The 22,687-nt window shown below is 38.4% G+C and overlaps 1 protein-coding gene across 2 annotated transcripts; it reads right to left on the reverse strand.

The window, feature by feature from the left end:
- Positions 1–1,343: 1,343 nt before the first annotated feature.
- Positions 1,344–22,069, reverse strand: osbpl3a (oxysterol binding protein-like 3a). Of its 2 annotated transcripts, XM_063011763.1 has the most exons (20): positions 21,965–22,069; positions 19,896–19,949; positions 19,167–19,280; positions 18,308–18,436; positions 17,682–17,766; positions 17,486–17,589; positions 17,317–17,400; positions 15,733–15,880; positions 15,530–15,621; positions 15,000–15,098; positions 14,150–14,255; positions 13,784–14,010; positions 12,509–12,646; positions 12,334–12,397; positions 12,169–12,247; positions 11,928–12,078; positions 8,034–8,178; positions 7,747–7,873; positions 7,346–7,468; positions 1,344–3,339 (listed from the first exon to the last, which is right to left on the reverse strand). In XM_063011763.1, exons 1-20 carry the CDS (start codon positions 21,980–21,982, stop codon positions 3,243–3,245), a joined length of 2,184 nt encoding a protein of 727 aa, XP_062867833.1. In that variant the 5' UTR covers positions 21,983–22,069; the 3' UTR covers positions 1,344–3,242. The 2 variants fall into 2 exon arrangements, with proteins under 2 accessions (XP_062867833.1, XP_062867839.1); XM_063011769.1 differs by lacking the exon at positions 21,965–22,069 and having other exon boundaries at positions 15,000–15,131; positions 19,896–20,035.
- Positions 22,070–22,687: the final 618 nt, after the last annotated feature.

A 22,687-nucleotide genomic window follows, 5' to 3' on the forward strand; every position in this document is an offset into this window, starting at 1 on the left:
ACAGAGCATGATCCCCTCCCTTCGAAAACTGGCCCTCATGGCAGTTTTTCAACAGGATAACGACCCCAAACACAACCTCCAAGAAGACAACTGCCTTGCTGAGGAAGCTGAAGGTAAAGGTGATGGACTAAACCCAATTGAGCACCTGTGGCGCATCCTCAAGTGGGAGGTGGAGGAGTTCAAGGTGTCTAACATCCACCAGCTCCGTGATGTCATCATGGAGGAGTGGAAGAGGATTCCAGTAGCAACCTGTGCAGCTCTGGTGAATTCCATGCCCAGGAGGGTTAAGGCAGTGCTGGATAATAATGGTGGTCACACAAAATATTGACACTTTGGGCACAATTTGGACATGTTCACTGTGGGGTGTACTCACTTATGTTGCCAGCCATTTAGACATTAATGGCTGTGTGTTGAGTTATTTTCAGAAGACAGTAAATCTACACTGCTATACAAGCTGTACACTGACTACTCTAAGTTATATCCAAGTTTTATTTCTATAGTGTTGTCCCATGAAAAGATATAATAAAATATTTGCAGAAATGTGAGGGGTGTACTCACTTTTGTGATACACTGTATGTTACAAAGTATTGAGTTGAACTTTTGTTATTGACCAAATACTTATTTTCCACCATTATTTACAAATAAATTCTTTAAAAATCCTACAATGTGATTTCCTTGATTTTTTTTCTCATTTTGTCTCTCATAGTTGAAGTGTACCTATGATGAAAATTACAGACCTCTCTCATCTTTCTAAGTAGGAGAACTTGCACAATCAGTGGCTGACTAAATACTTTTTGGCCCCACTGTAGATTTTGTCACATTAATTCCTTATCATTTATTCATACATTCAATCTGCTAAATGAAAAAGGCTTTCTCTTAGATTAAACTAAATTCACTTCTTAATAATCTCATAATGTGTGACTTTAATATGAGGGATCTTCAGACAATTTCGGCACATATTTTCATTGGAAATGGTAAGAGCAGAAGGAGTAGTAACTGGTCGTGTCTGAGAGAGAGCTTATAGTCCGGATTTAGCGCCATCTGATTTCCACCTTATTGGACCGCTCAAAGAAGCTTTAAGGGAAAGAAGATTTTCATATGATGATGTGAAAGCAGCGGTGCATCAGTGGCTACACACTCAATCAATGTGATGTAGTTTGTTATTGAAATTCTAATGCAGTAAGATTTGCTCCACACTTGTGAAGACCCTTTGCCCTCTAAACATAAATACCAGCTACAAAGTGTGCTGGTAAGAATGGTATTTAAATAAATGTATAACACATACATGTGAACACATCACAAAGCAAAGCAATTCAATAGACCATTTACCACCAAACTGTGTAATGGTTTTATTAGAAGTCCATTTCATTATAATTCACGTCAGATGGATGATTATTACTTTTTATACAAAAAATAAAAATTCATCAGTCCAGAGAAAAGCACACTGGCTATGCTATAATATTTAAGCATATCTAAACATTTAAACATACAGACTATATAAACATACTGTATGAGTGCAAAACCTGGTGCTGTAAATACCAGACATGATAAATGACAAACCTATATTTGATACTCATTTAAAACCAAAAAGTGAATTTCTTGCAAAACAGAGCTGAGAAAGAATGCTGATGGCTGTTTCAGAAATTGTTGACATAGAAGCTGTTTTGTACAACTGAGAGTTGTAAATTTGGAGTTTCTTTCTTAACAGGTTAAAGTCAGAACCCCACCCAGCCTTGAAACCACTGATATAGTGTTTGCGTTTGTGCAAATAAAAAAAGCGCAAAAATCCCACAATTAGGTGGCAAAAATCAGGCAAAATACCATATTCCAACTGTTTATTAAATATTGTATTGCAGTTTATTGGTGTGATAGCAAAGCACATTAATCCCAGTGCTGCAGCAGGTATTTAAATGGTTCATTATCCAAATAGGTCTACAATAAAATTGTTATAAAATCTACATAAAAAAATCATTTGCATTTGCAAAATGTTTTTGTTTCCTAATTTGTTTTAAATATTTAAACATTTGAATGAATTTCACTTTTAATAATATCGGTGTACAGTCTGTCTCATTTTGTCCATTGTCCTTAATTAATAAATCTCATCTGTTGCATGTTATTCTATTATCACTTCATTGAACTTTTTGGAAAACTAAATGGCAAATTTCTGGCTTTTGCACTAGTGATATTTTAGTTAGCTTTTATAAAAAAATAAATAGATATGGTTGCTATTTTAAGTGAGGACAAATATTATTATTCTCTAATTTCCTTCGGGATCAATAAAGTATCTATCTATCTATCTATCTATCTATCTATCTATCTATCTATCTATCTATCTATCTATCTATCTATCTATCTATCTATCTATCTATTTTACCTCGCAGTGCAATAAAGTACACTGAGAACAACAGAAGGTTTCCCTTTGAATTATAAACAATAATGACAGATTAGCCTTTCACAGCGCAAGATTGGAATTTTTTGGAGCACAGCATGTCTCCTTGTATGTGGGAAGCCACACAACTGCTATTTCAATGGCTATGCATGACATGTAAAACAACTAATAATGCTTTGCTGATGCAGCAAAAAAAGTGGAAAAATTTCCATCATCCATTCCTCTGCTTTCTTATTGGCCTGCTGGTGACAAGCAAAAAGGATTTGTGCTTTTTAAACAGTTATGTATAACTGGTGGACTTTAAAAGACATTCAGACAAATGCAGCAGAAAGAGGGGAGGAAACTAAAAACAGACTTTCATTCTGCTGTCAGACTGGCCAACTGGAGATTATAATTTGCACATAAGTGTTGTGCAAAAATGAAAAGCATGTTAGAGGACACTGCAGACTTTCTCAGGCTCTGTTAGGAGTCTATCTGTGCTTTATATTAAACAACCTTACAAGGAGAACCTTTGGTTAACTTTAAATCACTGACACCCCAACATCTATTTGTGCATGTGTTTGAATGCTGACACCATAAAAAAGCCAACTATCCATTTTTATATTGATAAGATGACTGTATGAATGCAGTTAGAGCCAGAAAGGGAAAAATCTATACAAGCAGTAGCAAGATTTCTTTTATATCAAGGCACTTATTCCAACGTGTGCAAAGTAAATAAACTAGTTTTAATGTAAATGGAAGGCCACTCAAAGCCCTTCACGAGTCTACCCTTTGTCTAGTGCAGAAATAAAACCATATTTGGTCATGGCAGAGGGGAGGGAGCACATGAGTGTAAGGGAAACTCCTCATTGCTTCACCAAAGCACAGGAAACTCCAGTTTGCTGAAACTGGGGTCTTCCCTTAAGTGCCAGTAAGTGTCGTTGGTAACCCATGATTCATTTTCAGACCACCTAAAAAAACAACAAAAAAGATAGTGTATCAGTCATAACATTTTGACAAACTGCAAATATACAGACCACATAATAAAAGTATTAATAGCCATATAAGTTATTAACAACAACTGCACAAATGTAAATATCTAATTTTCTTAAAACAATAAGCCTGGAGTACATCCAATAGTACATCATTGTTGAGTGACCTGAGGAGAGCCACCAACAATTGGCCGTGTTTAGGAAATTGAAGGTCTGACAGGGTCTCTTCCTGCTGATGCTGCGAAATGTAATCTTTGGCATTTGACAAGGCGTCTGCACAAGTGGGGTCCAGCAGCAGATTTACAATCGGTAATTGGAAATAATTAGATTGGGTGACAAAGAAAACCATATTAGCAACCAAATAAGTACACATGTAGGACTAAAATAAAACGTCCACTGTGCTTCTGCTATGTGTTTTTTTCATTTTTTATATAACCAATTTCACCGTTCAATCTGGCAACAACAACCAGTTGTGCGACACCCACACTCACTTCTGGGGACATCTGAATTTTAAAGTAACATGTTATCATGACAATGTTCTTACCATGAACACCCCTGCTTGCTTCAGCAAGACCATGCCAAGCCACATGTGTTACAATAGAGTAGTAAGAGAGTGCAGGTGCTAGACTGGTCTGCATGAAGTTCAGACCTGTCTCTCATGTAAACATCTGGAATTGGCGCTCATGTGGCACAGCGGTAAAACACGCTGACATCACAAACTCGTCGGTTTGGGCGCCTACATGAACAATGATTGGCTGTTATTCAAGGGGGGTGCCAGAGGGGACCTTATAACTGATGCAATTACGACCTTTGTTGACTGATTGATGCCGCCTGCACAGAGTTGAGGGATAATGAGGATCAGGATGTGGCTCTCTGTACACAAAGCTGATCCACATATGAACTCGCCTCGCAGGTGAAAATATGCAGTCAGCTACTGCACACTTGTCGGAGGGGGCGCGTGTTAGTCACGGCTCCCTTCAGTCAGAGTGGAGGTCAACATTAGTATAGAGAAAGCATAATTAATCAGGTAATTGGATACGACAAAAAAAAAACATCTGGAACATTCTTTTGGACGCCCCTGGCTTTTCAACATTTCGTTCAGCACATCCAGTCCCTTTAAGGAAATTTTCTTTGGACAAAACAAAAATAAAAGCTTTTTGATGTTTAAATCATACCAAATTCATGTTTTGATAGAAAAGCACATGATCCTACAGTGAAACATGATGGATCATGTTTTGGGTGTGTTTGTTGGCTGTGGCACTGGGGCCTTAGAAGATTTAAAAGAGATTTTGGAAGGAAACTTTTGTTTGAAGGCTGTGTTACAGGTAAAGGAAGAGTATAAATTTTGGGACGTATTTCAGAAATTTTGGGACGTACTGTAAAATGCAGTAAAAAAATAATCTGTTATTTGGTAATTCTCTTTAGTCTTTATTTAACTGACTAATGTAGAATGAAAATATTTCCAAAGGTTTTACTGATTAACACAGAGGCATGTTTAGCACAGTGTTCCATAAGCTTTCCTATTAATGAGACTTTAAATGGTTTAAGAACTTAATGTCTATTTTTCCTGAAAATAAGCTGAAACATAAAACAAATGCAAGTCACCCATGCCCATACTATGACAGATGTTGGCTTTTACACCTTTCACTGATAATAGTTTGGATGGTCATTTTCATTTTTGGCAAAGAGAACTCGATGGACCGTGACCACATCACATTTCCACGGTCTTTCGGTTCATCCACAATCATCTTGGGCCTAGAGAAGCAGCAGTTCTGTATAGAATTAATAATGGCTAAAGAGTTTTAGGCTGCATTTCTTGAAGTGACAATGATGCTCTGAAGTATTGCTAAGCCCATGTGACTATATTTATCATATTAGCATGACTACTAATTCCCTCACCTGTTATCAATTCACCTTCTTATAGTAAAAACCATATATTTTGAATTTTATATAGACTTTTCACTTTAATTTTGCCGCTGTTGCAACTTTTTGAGTGTGTTGCAGGCATTTAATTCTAAATTTGTTTTTCTAAAATCTTTCAACTTTTCAGTTTAATAAAGATTCAATAGAAATAAATGATAGATTCTTCTTTTTATTGCATTTTAATAAACATCCCAAATTTTCTGGAAACATAGTTTGTAAAACATTAAATGATTCTGAAGTAGCATGCTGTTGAATCCTGATTTAAATCCCATTAGAAATCTGTTAATGAATTTAACGCCATACGACTGCAAGAAGCCATTATCTTAACTAAAAGAATATACACCAATTAGGCATAACATTATGACCACCTCCTTGTTTCTACACTCGCTGTCCATTTTATCAGCTCCACTTACCATATAGAAGCACTTTGTAGTTCTACAATTACTGACTGTAGTCCATCTGTTTCTCTACATACTTTTTTTAGCCTGCTTTCACCCTGTTCTTCAATGGTCAGGACCCCCAGAGGACCACTACAGAGTGGGTATTATTTGGGTGGTGGATCATTCACAGCACTGCAGTGACAATGACATGGTGGTGGTGTGTTAGTGTGTGTTGTGCTGGTATGAGTGGATCAGACACAGCAGTGCTGCTGGAGTTTATAAACACCTCACTGTCACTGCTGGACTGAGAAAAGTTCACCAACCGAAAAAATACAGCCAACAGCGCCCCGTGGGCAGCGTCCTGTGACCACTGATGAAGATTTAAATGATAACCAACTCAAACAGCAGCAATAGATGAGTGATCGTCTCTGACTTTACATCTACAAGGTGGACTAACAGGGTAGGAGTGTCTAATAGAGTGGACAGTGAGTGGACACAGTATTTAAAAACTCCAGCAGTGCTGCTGTGGCTGATCCACTCATACAAGCATAACACACACTAACACACCACCACCATGTCAGTGTCACTGCAGTGCTGAGAATGATCCACCACCCAAATAAAACCTACTCTGACCATTCAAAAACAGGGTAAAAGCAGGCTAAAAAAGCATGTAGAGAAATTAATTATATAACTAATTATATAAATAATTATAGAACTACAAAGTGCTCCTATATTTAAGGTAAGTGTAGCTAATGAAATGGACAGAGAGTGTAGAAACCAGGAGGTGGTATTAATGTTATGGCTGATCAGTGTATCTAAGAAAAGTGAAACAAAATTCCCAGTAAAAAATGTAGAACTTTAGAAATGCATGTGTTCTCATTCAGAGATAGAGAAAGCTCTTTATGGCTGATCAAAAACATAAGTTTATATTTTAGTAAATGTAAAATACAGAATAATGAACAACACACATTATCTACAAAGAAAAAGCTTGTAGAAAAAAGTAAATGGGTTTCGAAAAGTAGGACAGTATCACTTGATTTAGGTTTAATCTGTTTTTGAGTAAACAAAAACCTGATCTAAAACTACAAAACTGGCTTTAAAAGTGGATATGGAAATAAAGTCCTTAAGTGTTCTGAGAACATGAAAGTCTCCCAAAGTTTTTAAGGATTTGAAACTAAAAAATCAAAACTCAATAAGAGGAAGTAAGGCATGGATTTTTCTGGTTGAAAGTAGTTCACACTGCAGAGAGGGGGTGATACTTTTTTCTGGATTTTCCCCCTTTATCTCCAAATCTAGTCATTTCCCATTTCTGACTGTCAATCCACTGCCACTTGCAAAACCCTAATCTGATCAAGGAGAACTGGATCACCACGCGCCTCCTCAGACACGTGTCCAATCTGCGACTGCTTCTTATCACCAGCCAGTGTTGGGTTCCCACACACTAAGCTTCATGTGACTCCCACTGTTAACACTATTTCTTCTTAGCAGGGTGGTTTAGGGCTCTGTACTTGCTAGAAGCTTAAATGGCAGCTATGCCAAGCTGCCTGTCTAATGAGTCAGATTTTATTCTAGAGTGTGTAAATGCTGCGTCAAAAAGCAAGACAGCTGCATGCTGAATGGAATGATAACGATAATGTGCAATATTGTGCAAGATTTGTATACAACAAAGGCTTTCTACACACTTGAAGAATTTGGGTGTGTGGGTCCTGTTGTTCTCCTGTAGAATTCTTCTCCTGTCTCTCTGCAGTGACTCAATCTTCTCTTTCTGTTCCTCTGCCCTGGCAATGTCCCCCTCCTCCAGCAACCTGAAACAATGTCACAGGTGCACTGAATAAACATATCAGTATATTAAGTAATGAGTTTTCAAATGGTTAATAATACAGGACAAATAGTACTGTGTTTTAGTAATGGGTGTTTAAACTGTTAGCTGAGAAATGGGGTAGGGGTAATCTTAAAAGACCTGTGTATCAAGAATTTAGTGGAGGTGAACATAGTGTCTGATAGAGTGATGAGTATGAAGCTGAAAATTGATGGAGTGATGATGAATGTCATCAGTGCAAAAGATGGAAATGTGTGTGTGTACCTTTGATCTGGTCTAAAACGTGTATCTGTTGGTGGTAGGAATGGTCTCAAACTCTCAGTCAGCTCATTCAATTCAACAGTAAATTGTGTAAATCCGTAGTATTGCTCATAGTCCTCAGGCATGGAGTCTACACACACACACATACAAAACACACACACACAAACAAACATGTGCTCTTTTAACATGTTAGCAAGTTTAGCATTAACACTCCAAAGCTCTAATGATGAGCCTTATTTGAGCTTCCTTAAGCACTTGAACATAGACACTTTCACAAACAAACCACTCACTGGCTCTCCAGATGCAAATAGCTGAGGGTGGATCGCCAAGGTACAAAGCGTCATTCCATTTTCCGAAGAGTGAGTGGATCACATGCCCCTGCGAGTCAGTAACCACCGCCTCCACCTCATTAGAATTTGAGCCTCTGGACCTTGACTGAGCAGAAACAAACATAAAAATAGTTTTCTCATCATAAACAAAACAAATTAAAGACATAAAAAAGCATGAAAACACATATGCACTATATGGTCAAAAGTATTTGGACACCTGACCATGAGCTTGCTCTTTTGTCATCTTTTATCTTTCCACTTTGGGCTGCAGATTTTTAATTTGTATTTTGTTAGTATTTTTCGTTTTCTTATTGTTGGCTTCTCTGCATGATCTTTCCTACAATGCTCCGTTTTCTAGTTCCAATGCCTGTGCCATTTGTATGTGCTTTTAATTGTGGACAGAATTCAGCATGGGAAATTTGACAGGCCTGCAACTACACAGTCCCATACACAGAAGGGTTTGATGCACTGGGTGTTGTGAAATATTAATACCAATATTAATTTAAGTCACAATAATACAACAATTGCTGGTTCTACATTACTAAATCAAATACTTTGTGAGCTGAATAGCTGAGCTACTACACAAACATGTTGCTTATCAAAGGACAACCATAGCTGACCAATATGTAAAAAAAGAATATGGGAAACAATCCAAAAAATATGGGTAATATAAAGCATATGTCAAAGCAGCTCTATGTAAGCTATCTTGTACCTGTATTTCTTTCAGTGTCTTTTTGTGCCGTAGGGTTGCTGGACTGAGGTCACAGTATACGTTTTTTTTCTGTTTTGCCAGCACATGGCTGCACTTAAGTGGCAATATCAGAGCCAAAACTAGTGAAATGTCACAAAATAATCCGGATGTTTTGCAGTAGTGTTTCTAAACATATGGGCTGTAACCCAAAAATGAGTCAAAGAATCATTATGAGTCAGTGGCTAAGAAAGAAAAAGACAATTTTGTAAGCTGTTGGTTTTCCCCGTATTTTTCCACATTTGCTTGTAATTTAATCATACTGTTGTTTTCTAGTATTTAAAGTGCTGTGTTTTCCTTTGCAGGGCTTCGGCCTTCCCCAGTCCCCTCAGACATTCTTGTCTCTGTAGAGACATAAACATAGATTCATAAACATATAGAACCCAGATCTCAGAGGAAGTGGGCTAGCGTAATAGACTGCCGCACCATTTGTAATGCTGTTGTCAAACAACATTAATGTGTATACTCTGCATGATATTTCAGTGTGCTCTCAAACGCCTATGCAAGAAGAGCTAGATAAAGTTATGTATTGCAACAGTTGGGAAGAGGAAGGAAAGTCTAGCACTCGTAAAGCAGTATAGCCACTGGCAGAAGTTTAGGCTCAGCATATTGTTGATGCACATTGGTTAAAGGTCACTATAGGGCAAGAATGAGTCAGCAAATCATTTATGCCACATGGAGGTAATCCAATGTTGCAGACGTATTTCATGGCACAGTCCGTTATTCATTGTGCTTATGGCTTGAATCCTGAATTGAAAAGCATGCTGCCTATTTTAAAACCTGTCTGGCATAAGCTGTCTGAAGTTATTGGGGAGAAAACAAACATTTTGAAATTTCATATATCTACAAAATACTTCAGACCAAACTCAGAACAGCAGTCAAGAAAATCTGTGGAAAGTGGAAGATAGTGCTATAGCTGCTGCCGTCTATCCAGCTAAAAAGAAAACAGCCCTGTGGTCAAAGTGCTGGCCATAGATTCTTCCCAAGGTAAGGAGTATACAGGGGTCTTTGAGAAAATATCAGGTGACTCTGAGAAAAGAGATTTGAAAGCAACCAGGGGGATAGACTCAAAATGAAGATTAATAATTTTCCTGATGCGTTTCCCTATTCCCTTTAGTGGCCAGAACCTATGTAAGTTAGGGAAAAGAGGGTAGCCCAGAACAGTGTTTATTTAATAAGACTCTACAGGGGTTGGACAAAATAACTGAAACACCTGTCATTTTAGTGTGGTAGGTTTCATGGCTAAATTGGACCAGTCTGGTGGCCAATCTTCATTAATTGCACATTGCACCAGTAAGAGCAAAGTGTGAAGGTTCAATTAGCAGGGTAAGAGCACAGTTTTGCTCAAAATATTGCAATGCACACAACATTATGGGTGACATACCAGAGTTCAAAAGAGGACAAATTGTTGGTGCACGTCTTGCTGGCGCATCTGTGACCAAAACAGCAAGTCTTTGTGATGTATCAAGAGCCACGGTATCCAGGGTAATGTCAGCATACCACCAAGAAGTACAAACCACATCCAACAGGATTAACTGTGGACGCAAGAGGAAGCTGTCTGAAAGGGATGTTCGGGTGCTAACCCGGATTGTATCCAAAAAACATAAAACCACGGCTGCCCAAATCACGGCAGAATTAAATGTGCACCTCAACTCTCCTGTTTCCACCAGAACTGTCCGTCGGGAGCTCCACAGGGTCAATATACACGGCCGGGCTGCTATAGCCAAACCTTTGGTCACTCGTGCCAATGCCAAACGTCGGTTTCAATGGTGCAAGGAGCGCAAATCTTGGGCTGTGGACAATGTGAAACATGTATTGTTCTCTGATGAGTCCACCTTTACTGTTTTCCCCACATCCGGGAGAGTTACGGTGTGGAAAAGCCCCAAAGAAGCGTACCACCCAGACTGTTGCATGCCCAGAGTGAAGCATGGGGGTGGATCAGTGATGGTTTGGGCTGCCATATCATGGCATTCCCTTGGCCCAATACTTGTGCTAGATGGGCGCGTCACTGCCAAGGACTACCGAACCATTCTGGAGGACCATGTGCATCCAATGGCGTTGCCGTGTATCAGGATGACAATGCACCAATACACACAGCAAGACTGGTGAAAGATTGGTTTGATGAACATGAAAGTGAAGTTGAACATCTCCCATGGCCTGCACAGTCACCAGATCTAAATATTATTGAGCCACTTTGGGGTGTTTTGGAGAAGCGAGTCAGGAAACGTTTTCCTCCACCAGCATCACGTAGTGACCTGGCCACTATCCTGCAAGAAGAATGGCTTAAAATCCCTCTGACCACTGTGCAGGACTTGTATATGTCATTTCCAAGACGAATTGACGCTGTATTGGCCGCAAAAGGAGGCCCTACACCATACTAATAAATTATTGTGGTCTAAAACCAGGTGTTTCAGTTATTTTGTCCAACCCCTGTATATCTATAATCTAAAAAATCTATAAATGTTCATTTGAGCCAGACTGAAATTGCTAATGCTAGGTTGTCTATGCGATTATCGTAAAATATGGCTGTTTGAGTTTTTTAGTAGCTAGTAAATAAGGTGTAACTGAAGAGATTAGAGAGTGTTTGCTGCTAATCTCCTCTAAGTGGAGAGTGGAATGCACACATGCCTGGCTGTTCACACAAAAACAGGATCCATCAAACCAGTTGATGTCCAGTTCTGATATGTTCAGCCCATGAGAGGGGCTTTCAACTATGAGCAGGATTTATTGTGAGCACTTTGACTGATGACTACGCAGCCCCTTACACAAAAGGTTTAATGCACTGTGTATTGTTTACCTTATCACCAGTATTACAATGATCTGCACATTAGCCCCTCTGATAATTTTTTGTCCTCTGGCATCAATGGGTGTTGGCTGCCCCAAAATCATTGGACCCCCATCAAACCTGGTTTTCATGGTGACTTTTCAATAACAAACCTTGACTGAGTGCATTCACCAGAACTTACTAATGGACAATACTTATACAATAACATCATTGTATTAACAAACAAATTCGCAAAATGTATTTTTTTATACAATAGTACCATTCTGTGATATATGGAGCATCCAGTTACGCTAATAATCAGAACTGTGAAAGTATATTTTACCTTCAGGAAGGTGACTTTGCAGAGGCTGGAATCTGCTGAAGCTGTGGTGTTTTTTATCGTCATCTCACCATAGTGTTCGATCCAGCGCTGGCCACTTATGAGGTTATGAATACAGGAGGTGACCCTATTCAACTCATAATGATCTCCAAATCTAACATAGCCAAAGTGAAATGTAAGAACATGATAGATCCATAGGTAAGAAAGCAACTTATTCAAAAAAGAAAGGAGAAGTGGTGATTACCGTGGAAGTACTATATGTGTGGTTCCCATAGGAATAATTTCCATGGACTTGCCCCAGAATTTGTTCTTCCACCGGACATCTGAGATGAACACACAATCATGGATTTTCCATCACAAACATTAATTCTATTGAAGTACTTAAGATTTGCATATGTGTGTTACTCACCCTGCCACAAAGTAAAGTTTTTGGATTCACAGTGGCATGCAGACACAGGAGGGTGGTGACTGACCTAAAAAAAAACCAGGACAGTGTAAGTGTGGATCATGTAGGAAAATAGTCTGTGTCTGTGTGTGTGGGCGTGTGTGAGTGTGTGTATGTGAGAAAAGCAAATATGTTGTACCTGCTCTGAAATAAAGCGGAAGCCCTTGTCTGGACGTTCACACTCGTAAGTCTCGCCCAGTACAGGGTTAAAGGGTTTTTTTCCTGCTCTGGTAAAGGTGCATGCATATGCCGACACTGCAAATGCTGCAACATACACCTACACACAACACACAGTAAACATTAAAGACTGACTTTTTCCAGTAGTCAGGATCTGGGTTGATTTACTGGTTAAAAAGAAGTAACTCTTTGATCAGTGCTGTTGGTTAAAAATGTCACTTGATTCCAATAGCAAAAAAGATCACTAAGAGTGCCGATTTGAAACGCAGCCTCATCTACCCTCATGTACCAGCTGCTTCCAGGTGTGTCCGAAATCCTAATTTAAACAGGAAAACTTTTGAATTACATTTACGTTATTTAAATAATGATCGACAAAGCCAATTATATATTCAAATCATGACTTTTTAATCAAAGACTTCTAAAGGACCAGTGGACACCCTTTACAGATTTTATTATTTTAAATACATTTTGAAACACTATTTTTACGTTTTAAGTCTAGAGCTACAGGAGAGAAATGGCCAGCACTGACCTAAAGAGGGTCAGTTAGATCAACTCGAAGGTTCAGGTAAGGTCAACCATTTAAATGTGATTAGTTAATTTTTTAAAAGAGATTAGTGTTAATGTGTGGCTTTAAATGTAATTAGTTGATTAAGTTCTACACCAAGGCCATGCTGCTTTGTTGTCTACAGAACAATCACGAAGTTGTAAAGTAAAATTAGCAGCATGAGCATCAGGTTTAAGCACAGGTTTTCTTTAATACTATAAGAAATACAAGAGGTAAGACTTGTTTCGGTCAGGAATCCCCAACCTTAATCCCCTTAAAATCAGGCAAATTTTACTTGTAAAACAGTACAAAAGAAGAAGAATGCAGGAGAAATATCAGAACAGACTTGAGCTGTAAGTTACACAAAATAAATTGAACACACAGTAAACCGAATCCCATTCCTATTGATTACTACAAGAATATCATCACACAAGAAACAAAAAACCTATTGCACTCCTAGTTGGGGGGATAACTGCCCATGATAGAGGTTAATACAAGGACTAAACTAGATAGTGAATAAATATGAGTTAAAAGAAACAGGTTTTCACAGAATAATGCTGTATTTGTTTTTCTGCCCCATATGCGGTCAAATGATCTTAACGCATGAATAATTTATATTCTCTACCATATGAAAGTCTGTTTAAATGCTGCACTATTTGTAAGTAAGAAGTGAAATACAGATTTTGTCCTCACCATGCGCTTGTGCGGGTCCTGTGTGTTTGCGGCTGTGTCCAGCAGGTGGCAGTATTCCATCTCCTCACAAAGTCTCTGCAGCGTGTTAATGGGTTCATTAAGCTGGACAGGCATGGCAACCTTGGAGAGGTCTTTTCCGATGTTGGAGGACAGAATACTCCACACGTTCACGCCTCCGCTCACGCACGCACTAGGTAATCTGGAGCGCCGAGCCAGAACGCTGCTTTCTGGACGCACACATATACACATACATGCACAGCTGAATAGACAGTTCTAAGCAGAGTATGGGAGTATTAGTGTGTGTGTGTGTGTGTGTGTGTGTGTGTGTGTGTGTGTGTGTGTGTGTGTGTGTGTGTGTATATTTACCAGAGCTGTCTTTCTCGATCTCTGCCACATTGTTTCCCTCATTGTTACAAAAGTCCACTGAAACATTATCGCTTGCATCACTTATACAGGAGTCATTATCTGAGATCTGTTTTCAGACACACAAATAAATATGAATGTATTTGTTACATGCACAATACCTCACACAGTATTAGAGTTTGGTAGTAATCTAAATATTGTGTGATCATGCACCCAAAATACTCGTCTTCAGTAAGACTAAAGCAGCAGCTACACCTGATTCGGAATCAGTCCCAGTATTATGGCTGCAAAAGTGTTTTGCACATTTCAAAAGGTGCATTGAGTAGAATTGAATCTATAAGATATGCATAAACCTCAAAATGTTTTAATGGCTTGAAACCATCTGTGCGAAAGTACATGAAGCCCGCCTTAACGATGTCACCCCTTTAAACACAATACGTCTTTATATTCCTATTTTAGTATAATTAAATTTGTATCATTTTATATTAAACACAGCAGGTCACTGATTCACAATAACGTTCTACTGCAAAACAGTGGAACAGTGTCGCAATGTAAATCTGAGTACTGCTTTTCAAAGATGAGTGTCATACTGCCCACTTGACTAGGGAAAGGATGTTAGACAATTTTATATTACAATTCTGCAGTAGCTAACCTCCTTGTAAAGAACATGTATTAAGCAAAATCCTTGTTCATGTTATTTCTATTAACTCCTTTATCCTGGTCAGGATAGCACCGCTGAGATTCAAACCCAGATCTCAGAGGTGGTGGGCTAGCCACACAGTCTGTTGTGCCACCCAAGCACCTATTAAGCAAACTTCTTGACGTAAGTCTTGAAACATTTCTGTTAACTGACCTCATTTTCCGAGGAGCTGGAAGACAGCAGGTACTCTTTTGCGTCAAAGAACTCTGATAATGACTCAGGGATTGAGCCTCGAATCTCATTGGACACCTGCTGCAAAAGGGAGTGTGTTCGATCGGTCACATCCTGATTCAAGAATCATACAGAAAAAAAAAACATGAAATTTGTGGATTTAGGGACTGGCCCACACATATACACATAATTAGTTTTTTTTTTTTATAATAATAATAATAAGTTTAATTTATATAGCGCCTTTCACACACCCAAGGACACTGTAAATATTACAATGTAAATATTAAAGGAAAGAGCATAAAACATAATTATAATAATAACAAAAAAGCTTTAGTTTTTTCCCTTCAACATTCACTCTAAACATGAATCTTATTTTTGGCCTACTTTTTGCTGGTGTTTTATTATACTCTGGGTTTGTATGTGTGCAGCCTGCTAAAACTGAAAAATGAGTATAAAATATATAACTATTGTGCTATTGTACTGTGCACAGAAGCACAATGACATGTCCATACCACATCATGGATGCTCTTTAATTCCAATGTGCTTTTAACTTTGTCTCTCTCCACAGAAAGGGACGTATACACAGACTTCAGGTTGCTGTAAACTAAACAGAAACAAACATTTTTAGTGCAATCTTCATCATAATACATGCTAACTTGATAAAACATTCAACATTTTTTTTTGCTTTTCACAATGAAGAATCTGTAGAACTAACCAGAGCCAGCCAGTCTGCAGAAGTCCTCCTGTAGCTGCGATGCATCAATGGGTGAGTCTGGTGTTTGTAAATGCGTTTCTGGATGACATGACTCGGAATGTAAATTTGGGTTTGAAACATGCAGAAGAGATGATGCAGAGCCAGGAACCTAAGAGATAAAGACTGCTCATTCAGCTTGGTAATGCAGTGACAAATAAAAAGACAATAATGCTGTAACACCAAGTGATCTAACTGAGAGACTACAAATGGATTTTTGAACAATGTTTGGTTTCAGTCAATCAGCATAACAATCTATGTATAAACCCTCAGATTATGTCCAAAAATCCAGACAATAATTTAATACGATTAGGTAATAAAAGACAAAACAGAATGTGTATAGGCTGGAACCTCAAGTTTAGTAAAGGGCATCTGTGATATAATTGGTACAATGCCAGCATTCCACTTTTGTATGTATGTGGGGTGCCAAATCACTGGAATAAATTCTGTAATCAATGGTAAATCAATAGTTAATGCTACAGGCTGGCATTACTGCAGAATACAGTGCAGTAATAAACTCGGATGACAGTGGGATAAAAAGAATGTGGAAATGTTAAATGTTGATTCCAAAAATCACTAGAACGTACCTACGCACTTAAATTATGCACTGTAATGTTAAAATGGTCTATTTACTGAGTCTTAAAATTCAGTTGATCAAAGTAAGCATTGCAATATGGACATTTGTAATATTGTACCTTATATTAACATAGTCTAACATTTACTAACAAGAGCAGGCACTAGACTTAAAAACCAAGACTTGGTAAACCTAAAAAGGCAATAAAATTGGATTTAGCTGAATAAATGTTGTTTATTCTACAAAGCTAATTTTATCATTTTAAATCTATTTCCCCTCCAATACACCATGTCCAAATTTTTTTCTCCGAATTTTATCCCCCTAATCTAGTCGTATCCAATCACCCTGATTGCGTTATGCCTCACCTCTACCAATACAACCCTCCACTGCAACTGACACACACCCCCTCCGACACGCCATCAGCACCGACTGCCTCTTCACCTGCACGAGGCGAGTTCATATGCTGACCAGTTTTGTGCACGGAGAGCCACACCCTGTTCAGCATTATTCCCCAACTCTGCACAGGCGCCATCAATAAGCCAGCAGAGGTCGCACCAGTTATGAGGAACCCAGGTCCGGCTTACCAATCCTGTGAATAACAGCCAATCGTTGTTCATGTGGCTGTCCAGCCCAGCCGGATGGCAGAGCTGAAATTCGATACAATGTATTTGAAATCCCAGCTCTGGGGTGCTAGCGTATTTTACCGCTGGGCCACCTGGGCGGCACCATTTCCAAATTTATACCTAGCCAACTACCATTGCACTTACGACCGCCTCCCGCAGAATACATTAGTACTCTGTGTCTGTACAGCACCTGACCAGGTCGGCTAGCTTGCACTAACCCAAATCTCCACCATGGTCAGCACTACATAAGCACCCTGATTTATTCTTTTTAACATTTTTAACAGTTTTTGTCAATTTTTCTACTTCATCAATATTTAAGTTTTTTGAATGCATTGAATTCATAAAATTGACCTGTGTTGTGGTTTTGTCATTTTTGTTGTTATTTCTGGACCTCCATCTTCTTGATCCTTTCTTTTCCTTCTTTATTCTTTCAGTCTGTAAGTAAAAAGGCACAAATGGATTTAGAAACCAAGCGCAGACTGTTCGGTTCTAAACACACAGACATGCATGCATACACCACCTGCAGTGTGTTTATGGCAGGAGCAGAGAAAGTGCGATGCAATACTTCCATATTCTTCAGCAACAGATTTAGTTCCAGCAGAGATGATTCGCACTCTGACAGTTCTATTAAAGGTATACCAAAAAAGTTTAGGACAGCTGAAGTGTGACTCTGATACAATGATGAAAAAGACTAAGGCTCTAGTTGAAACTCTTACCTTTACAACATTTCTTCATTTCTTCTGAACTCTTAAGCCAATTGTTCTTCAGCAGCAGAGGCGACTGTTTGGAAACAGTAGCTTGCTAAAAGGATATGCAGAATAAAAGAGTAAGGAAATAAAATATTATTTTTCATTGTATGCATTATTATATGCGGAGCGTTGAAGGCGAGTCACTGAAGACATTCACACATGTATTCACACATGTATGTGTACCCAGGAATTTTACTGTCAAAGCATCCCAAAATCAATTTCCAGGAGAAACAAAAAGGGTTTATGCAAATAAATTACTGTATTAGGCATGACATCAACTTTAGGTGTTTAAAAACTTGTCAAATTGAGTCCAGCTGCTAAACAAGACCCCTGACTCTGGAGAAACAAGTTTGGATTGCAAAAGATCTAAAATGATGTATTGCTTTATTATTAAATATACCATGGGTAGGGGGAGGGTAAACAAATGCACACATATTTTTTAAATAACAGAAAACTATTAAAATCAATCTCTACTTAATCCCAAAATCATTTCCTTAGGCTACTTTTAACATGGTCCTTGTATGGTCCATGTTCCACCTGCGTCCACTAGGCATGTGTGGATAAAGTAAACTGTGATGTTGTGAGATACGTACCCTTCTGAGGGAGGCGGTGTCTTGGTGTAGCTGTCTCTCTTGAGGATCCATTACAATTTCATTCTGCCGAAACACTCGGTGATTACGCAGCTGAGCCACCCAACTATCAAGCAGATCCTGTGATTTTACCTACCAAAACAATAATGAATAGTTTGTTCTCCTGTGTTCCAACAACAATTGCTAACAGATACATACAATTTATTACATAACAATATGCTTCCAACATGTGGGTGGCCCTTCCTGTTCCAGCATGATTGTGCTCCTGTGCAAAAACCAAGGTCCATAAAGACATTGCCCTCCTATTTTTTATCTGGGCTTTGGAGAGAGTACTGACAGGTGCACCTCCCAGTGGCTAGGATGTTTCAGCAAGTCTATGCTTGGAAGCCCTCCAATGTGGCTTAATGAAAGCAATGTTGCAAAGAAGAGTGGGCCAAGCTTACTCCACAGATGTGTGACAGACTGATCTTCAGTTACCTGAAGTGCTTGGAACAGATAACAGTTGCATAAAAAGTTACATTTAAAGGGGCCTTATATTTTTCACACATGACTGTTTGGTGTTAGATAACATCTTTAATTAATGAAATGATCATTTAAAAACTTAGTTCTATGTTTACTCAGGTTGTCTTTGTCTTGCGCTACATTATAGTTGTATACATTATAGATATATAAGCACTTAAGAAACAAACAGCTGCTGTATACACTGTGTTTGTGTTTGTTTAAATCTAAATGCCGTGTCAGCTGCTATGGCTTTTATCATGGCTGAATAAAAGGTTCCATCTTTAAAAAGTCAAAGTCAAGGTCGATATATTTAATTGTTGGACATTGTTGGAGCTGGGACGTAACGTGTGTGTGTGACTACCTTTAGGTGGTAGATGCTGTCTCCTGTGTCTAGATCAATGCACATGGCTTTCCTCTTAATGGACATGACAGACAGCCCTATGTCAATGCGGCCACGAAGCTTCCCCTTCTTCAGCTACACATGTAAACATGTATGAGCACACAGACAGAAAATGGTTTTAAATAAATATATATTAAAAACAAAAATTATCTTTACTATGCCAGTACTATGATTAAAACAAATATTTGCAACTTATTTGAAAATGGTCCGTGCTTAAAGAAAACAATTAGAAATTCTATATTAGTAGAAATAATAAAATAATGATGTTACACAACTCCAACTGCTTGTGTGAATGCCTGTCACAATGATTACATAACTGTCTATATACAATTATATTCAAGCTAATCAGAAGTATTTTTTCACTGACGTTTTCATTAATTAGCAACTTAGTTATTAATGATTAAAAGATAATGTAAAAAAACTAATCATCAGTAAATGCCTTCACACTGAAGGTTCTAATCCTCAGCAGTGTTATCGACCAGCTAGGAGTATCTATACAGACGTAAATGGCTATGTCTGAGGGGGTAGATGGCCAGGGACCATGATAAAGCAGTGGTAAAACATGAAAATAAAAAATGATGAGTGTTGCTATTATTGTTTTATGTCTTTTTTGTTGTCAAATAATCATTAGCTACAATTTCCCGCTCATGATAGGTCTGTAAGTGTGCACATGTTTGTGTGGCTACTTGCATCCGATGGTGCTTTGGCATACATCAGGATCCCTCTTTCCAACACAAAGTATCTCTGCCAGAAAAGAAACAAACAGAAAGTGTTTCTGAACAGTTCCTCAATCTACCTGCTATGGTTTAAGTCAAACAAATCAGACAAGATCCTACCTAATTCTGTGCATATGAAAGTGATTATATAAAATAAATCATATAATTTCAGCTTTGTGGCAGCAGTTTGAGGAAAACTGTTTACTGTTCCAGCATGCCTGCACAGATCCCTGATGACAGCTCTTTACTTATAAAGTGTAATGCTGATAGTGACCAAGTGATTCTTACCCAACATCAGTGCTTGACTTAGGGCCACTGTTAGAATTTGTTTTATATTTTACTTTGAGAATAAAGTCAAAATTTTACCAAATCCTCACCATCCCTCATTTAACATGAAAAGGTAGCTATCTTCCTGTTGCACACCCTTTGGCCTCTAAATATTTGAACTTTAATCTCAAAGTATTCCAACTTTATTCTTAAAAAATTATTATTATAATATATTGCAGAGTATTACCTTAATTCTTAGATAATGCTCCCCTGCATACTGATAAAAATCCTTTGAGAGCAGCACATCCCATGGCCTTCACAATTTTAAACATAATTAATCTGTTATGTTCTAAAGTCATTCGTTCATCATTTGCTTTATCCTGGTCAAGGTCACTGCAGGTCCGGTTTTACCAGGACACACTGGGCACAATGAGGGAACACCCTGGACAGGGTGCCGAATCATCACAGAGCTTTCCCCATTTCATCTATAGGGATTTATCTATCCCCCCACCTCAGACATAGCTAATCATGTCTGTGTAAATGCCTGGCCGAACAATGAGATGGGCTAGCGTAATAGACTGCTACCACCTGAGCACCAAGGCTAAATCCAATCAAATACAGGCTTAATAGAATACAACGTCTTTATTTGTCATATATACATATACAAACGTACAGTACAATGAAATTCTTTCTTCGCATATTCCAGCTTGTTTGGAAGCTGGGATCAAAGTGCAGGCTCAGCTATTGCATGATGCCCATGGAGCAGAGAGGGTTAAGGGCCCTTGCTCAAGGGCCCAACACTGGCTACACTTAAGATTAATAAACAAATAGATTTTCCCCCAATTAAAAATAGACTGGTATGAGTGATGCAGCTGATGCTCCACCAGCTTTACTAATACCAATGACAAATCCAAAGTTATTTTGCTTTGCTTACTGGGAATATTAAACTTCTGGATGAACTTTTTTTTTTTTACTTATAATTTACACTGACTCAAAAGCATCACTGGTGTAGCTAACGCCATACACACACACACAGTATAATAATCTCTTTAACAGCAAACTGACTTTTAATAAAGTTGGAATTCCTAATTTTATTGTGTTTTATTTAATTATAGAAATTTGGCAGGAGCAGTGGTAAATAATGCTAGTCCACTACTGCTGGAATCCAGCATTCAAATTCCCAGTGGTGATATCAGCCAAGGGGGGCATCTACATACAAACATGATGTGCTGTGTCTGAGTTGAGGGAGGTTAAAGGGATTGGCGTCCTGTTCAGGGTGCATTGCTGCATTGTGCCCAGTAATTCCCAAATCCACCTGACCAGGATAAAATAGTGATAAAACTTAAAAATAAACTGAACATCCTAGCTGACAGACTATTAATGGTGTGAGTTATAAACTGTGTGTATTTGACGGTGAATACTGGGAAAATACTATTTAATAGTAATTATACACAGCTATATTTACTCACCTTTTGGTCATATTCAAGAACTTCTAACAATGGTAAAGCCTAGATGTGGGAGCTATAACCAAACTTGTAAACAAAAGTAACAACATACAAAATGCAGCACAATATAGTAAATTCAGAAAAAGATGATAAAAAATATGCAAACAATAATGAAGTTTGCATAATCCATATCAACAATGCCTTCAAGCACACTGGTTAAATTAACCAATAGTGGTTAGATTCTCTCTCCTCCATGAATATTCTAATGCCCTGGGCTGGTTAATGTTTAGCTAGAAGAAAATTAGGTAAGCTAGGTTAAATAAAAGATTACCTTGTGCCAGCCTTTCATGGGCCACTTTCGCTTTTTGAGCAGGAAGCCCTCTTGCTTTCCTGGTTTCAGAACAGAGCCTTTAGCCTCCTGCAGACTGCTCACCACCTTCCAGCCATCCTGCTAAAGAAGACACAACAACAGAGGTGTTTACATTACATTACATCACTGGTGATACCAAAGCCCTGTGCTGGACTGGTGCTTTGGAACTGTAACCGCCGTGACCCTGATGAGGATAAAGCGGTTTACAGTAATGAAATGAAAAAGAATAAAATGACAGATTCACAGTTCTACTGTGGGTGTTTGGTTTGAGTTTGAATTTCTTTACTTGCCAAGACACTACTCCAACACTTGTGCATGTGCATTATATGGCAAATGCATTATATGGACATCTGAACGTAAGGTTGTTAGACATGCCATGTTAAAAGCAGGTGCATTTTATGGAGGTTTTTTGAGTGTGTTTCTAAGAATTTGTGCCATTGTGAAGTTAGGCAAAGGCCTGATCAAGATTCCAAAGAACTTCAAAGACGTTTAATAAAAGTCTTCTCAGAACATTGGGAGCTGTTATAGTCATAAGTAGGAAATTGCATATTAATGCCCATGGTTTTGAAATAAGATGTCCAGCAAATTCCTGGTTAGGTGTTCACATACTTTTGGCCATACAGCAGCCCACAGGGGACATGTTTCTGGAAATCAACACCTCAACCCAAGTAATAGTTATAACAT

Source organism: Trichomycterus rosablanca, chromosome 2, assembly GCF_030014385.1.
Source record: "Trichomycterus rosablanca isolate fTriRos1 chromosome 2, fTriRos1.hap1, whole genome shotgun sequence".
In the NCBI taxonomy this organism is placed as follows: domain Eukaryota; kingdom Metazoa; phylum Chordata; class Actinopteri; order Siluriformes; family Trichomycteridae; genus Trichomycterus; species Trichomycterus rosablanca.

What these genes read in the sequence shown, in the direction of transcription:
- osbpl3a (XM_063011763.1), bottom strand. An exon ending in ATGACAAAACCACAACACAG is followed by an intron (nt 15,881 to 17,316) that starts GTCAATTTTATG and finishes TTTATCTCTTAG; the next exon opens with GTTCCTGGCTCTGCATCATC. An exon ending in GCAAAGTCACCTTCCTGAAG is followed by an intron (nt 8,179 to 11,927) that starts GTAAAATATACT and finishes GTTTCTGCTCAG; the next exon opens with TCAAGGTCCAGAGGCTCAAA.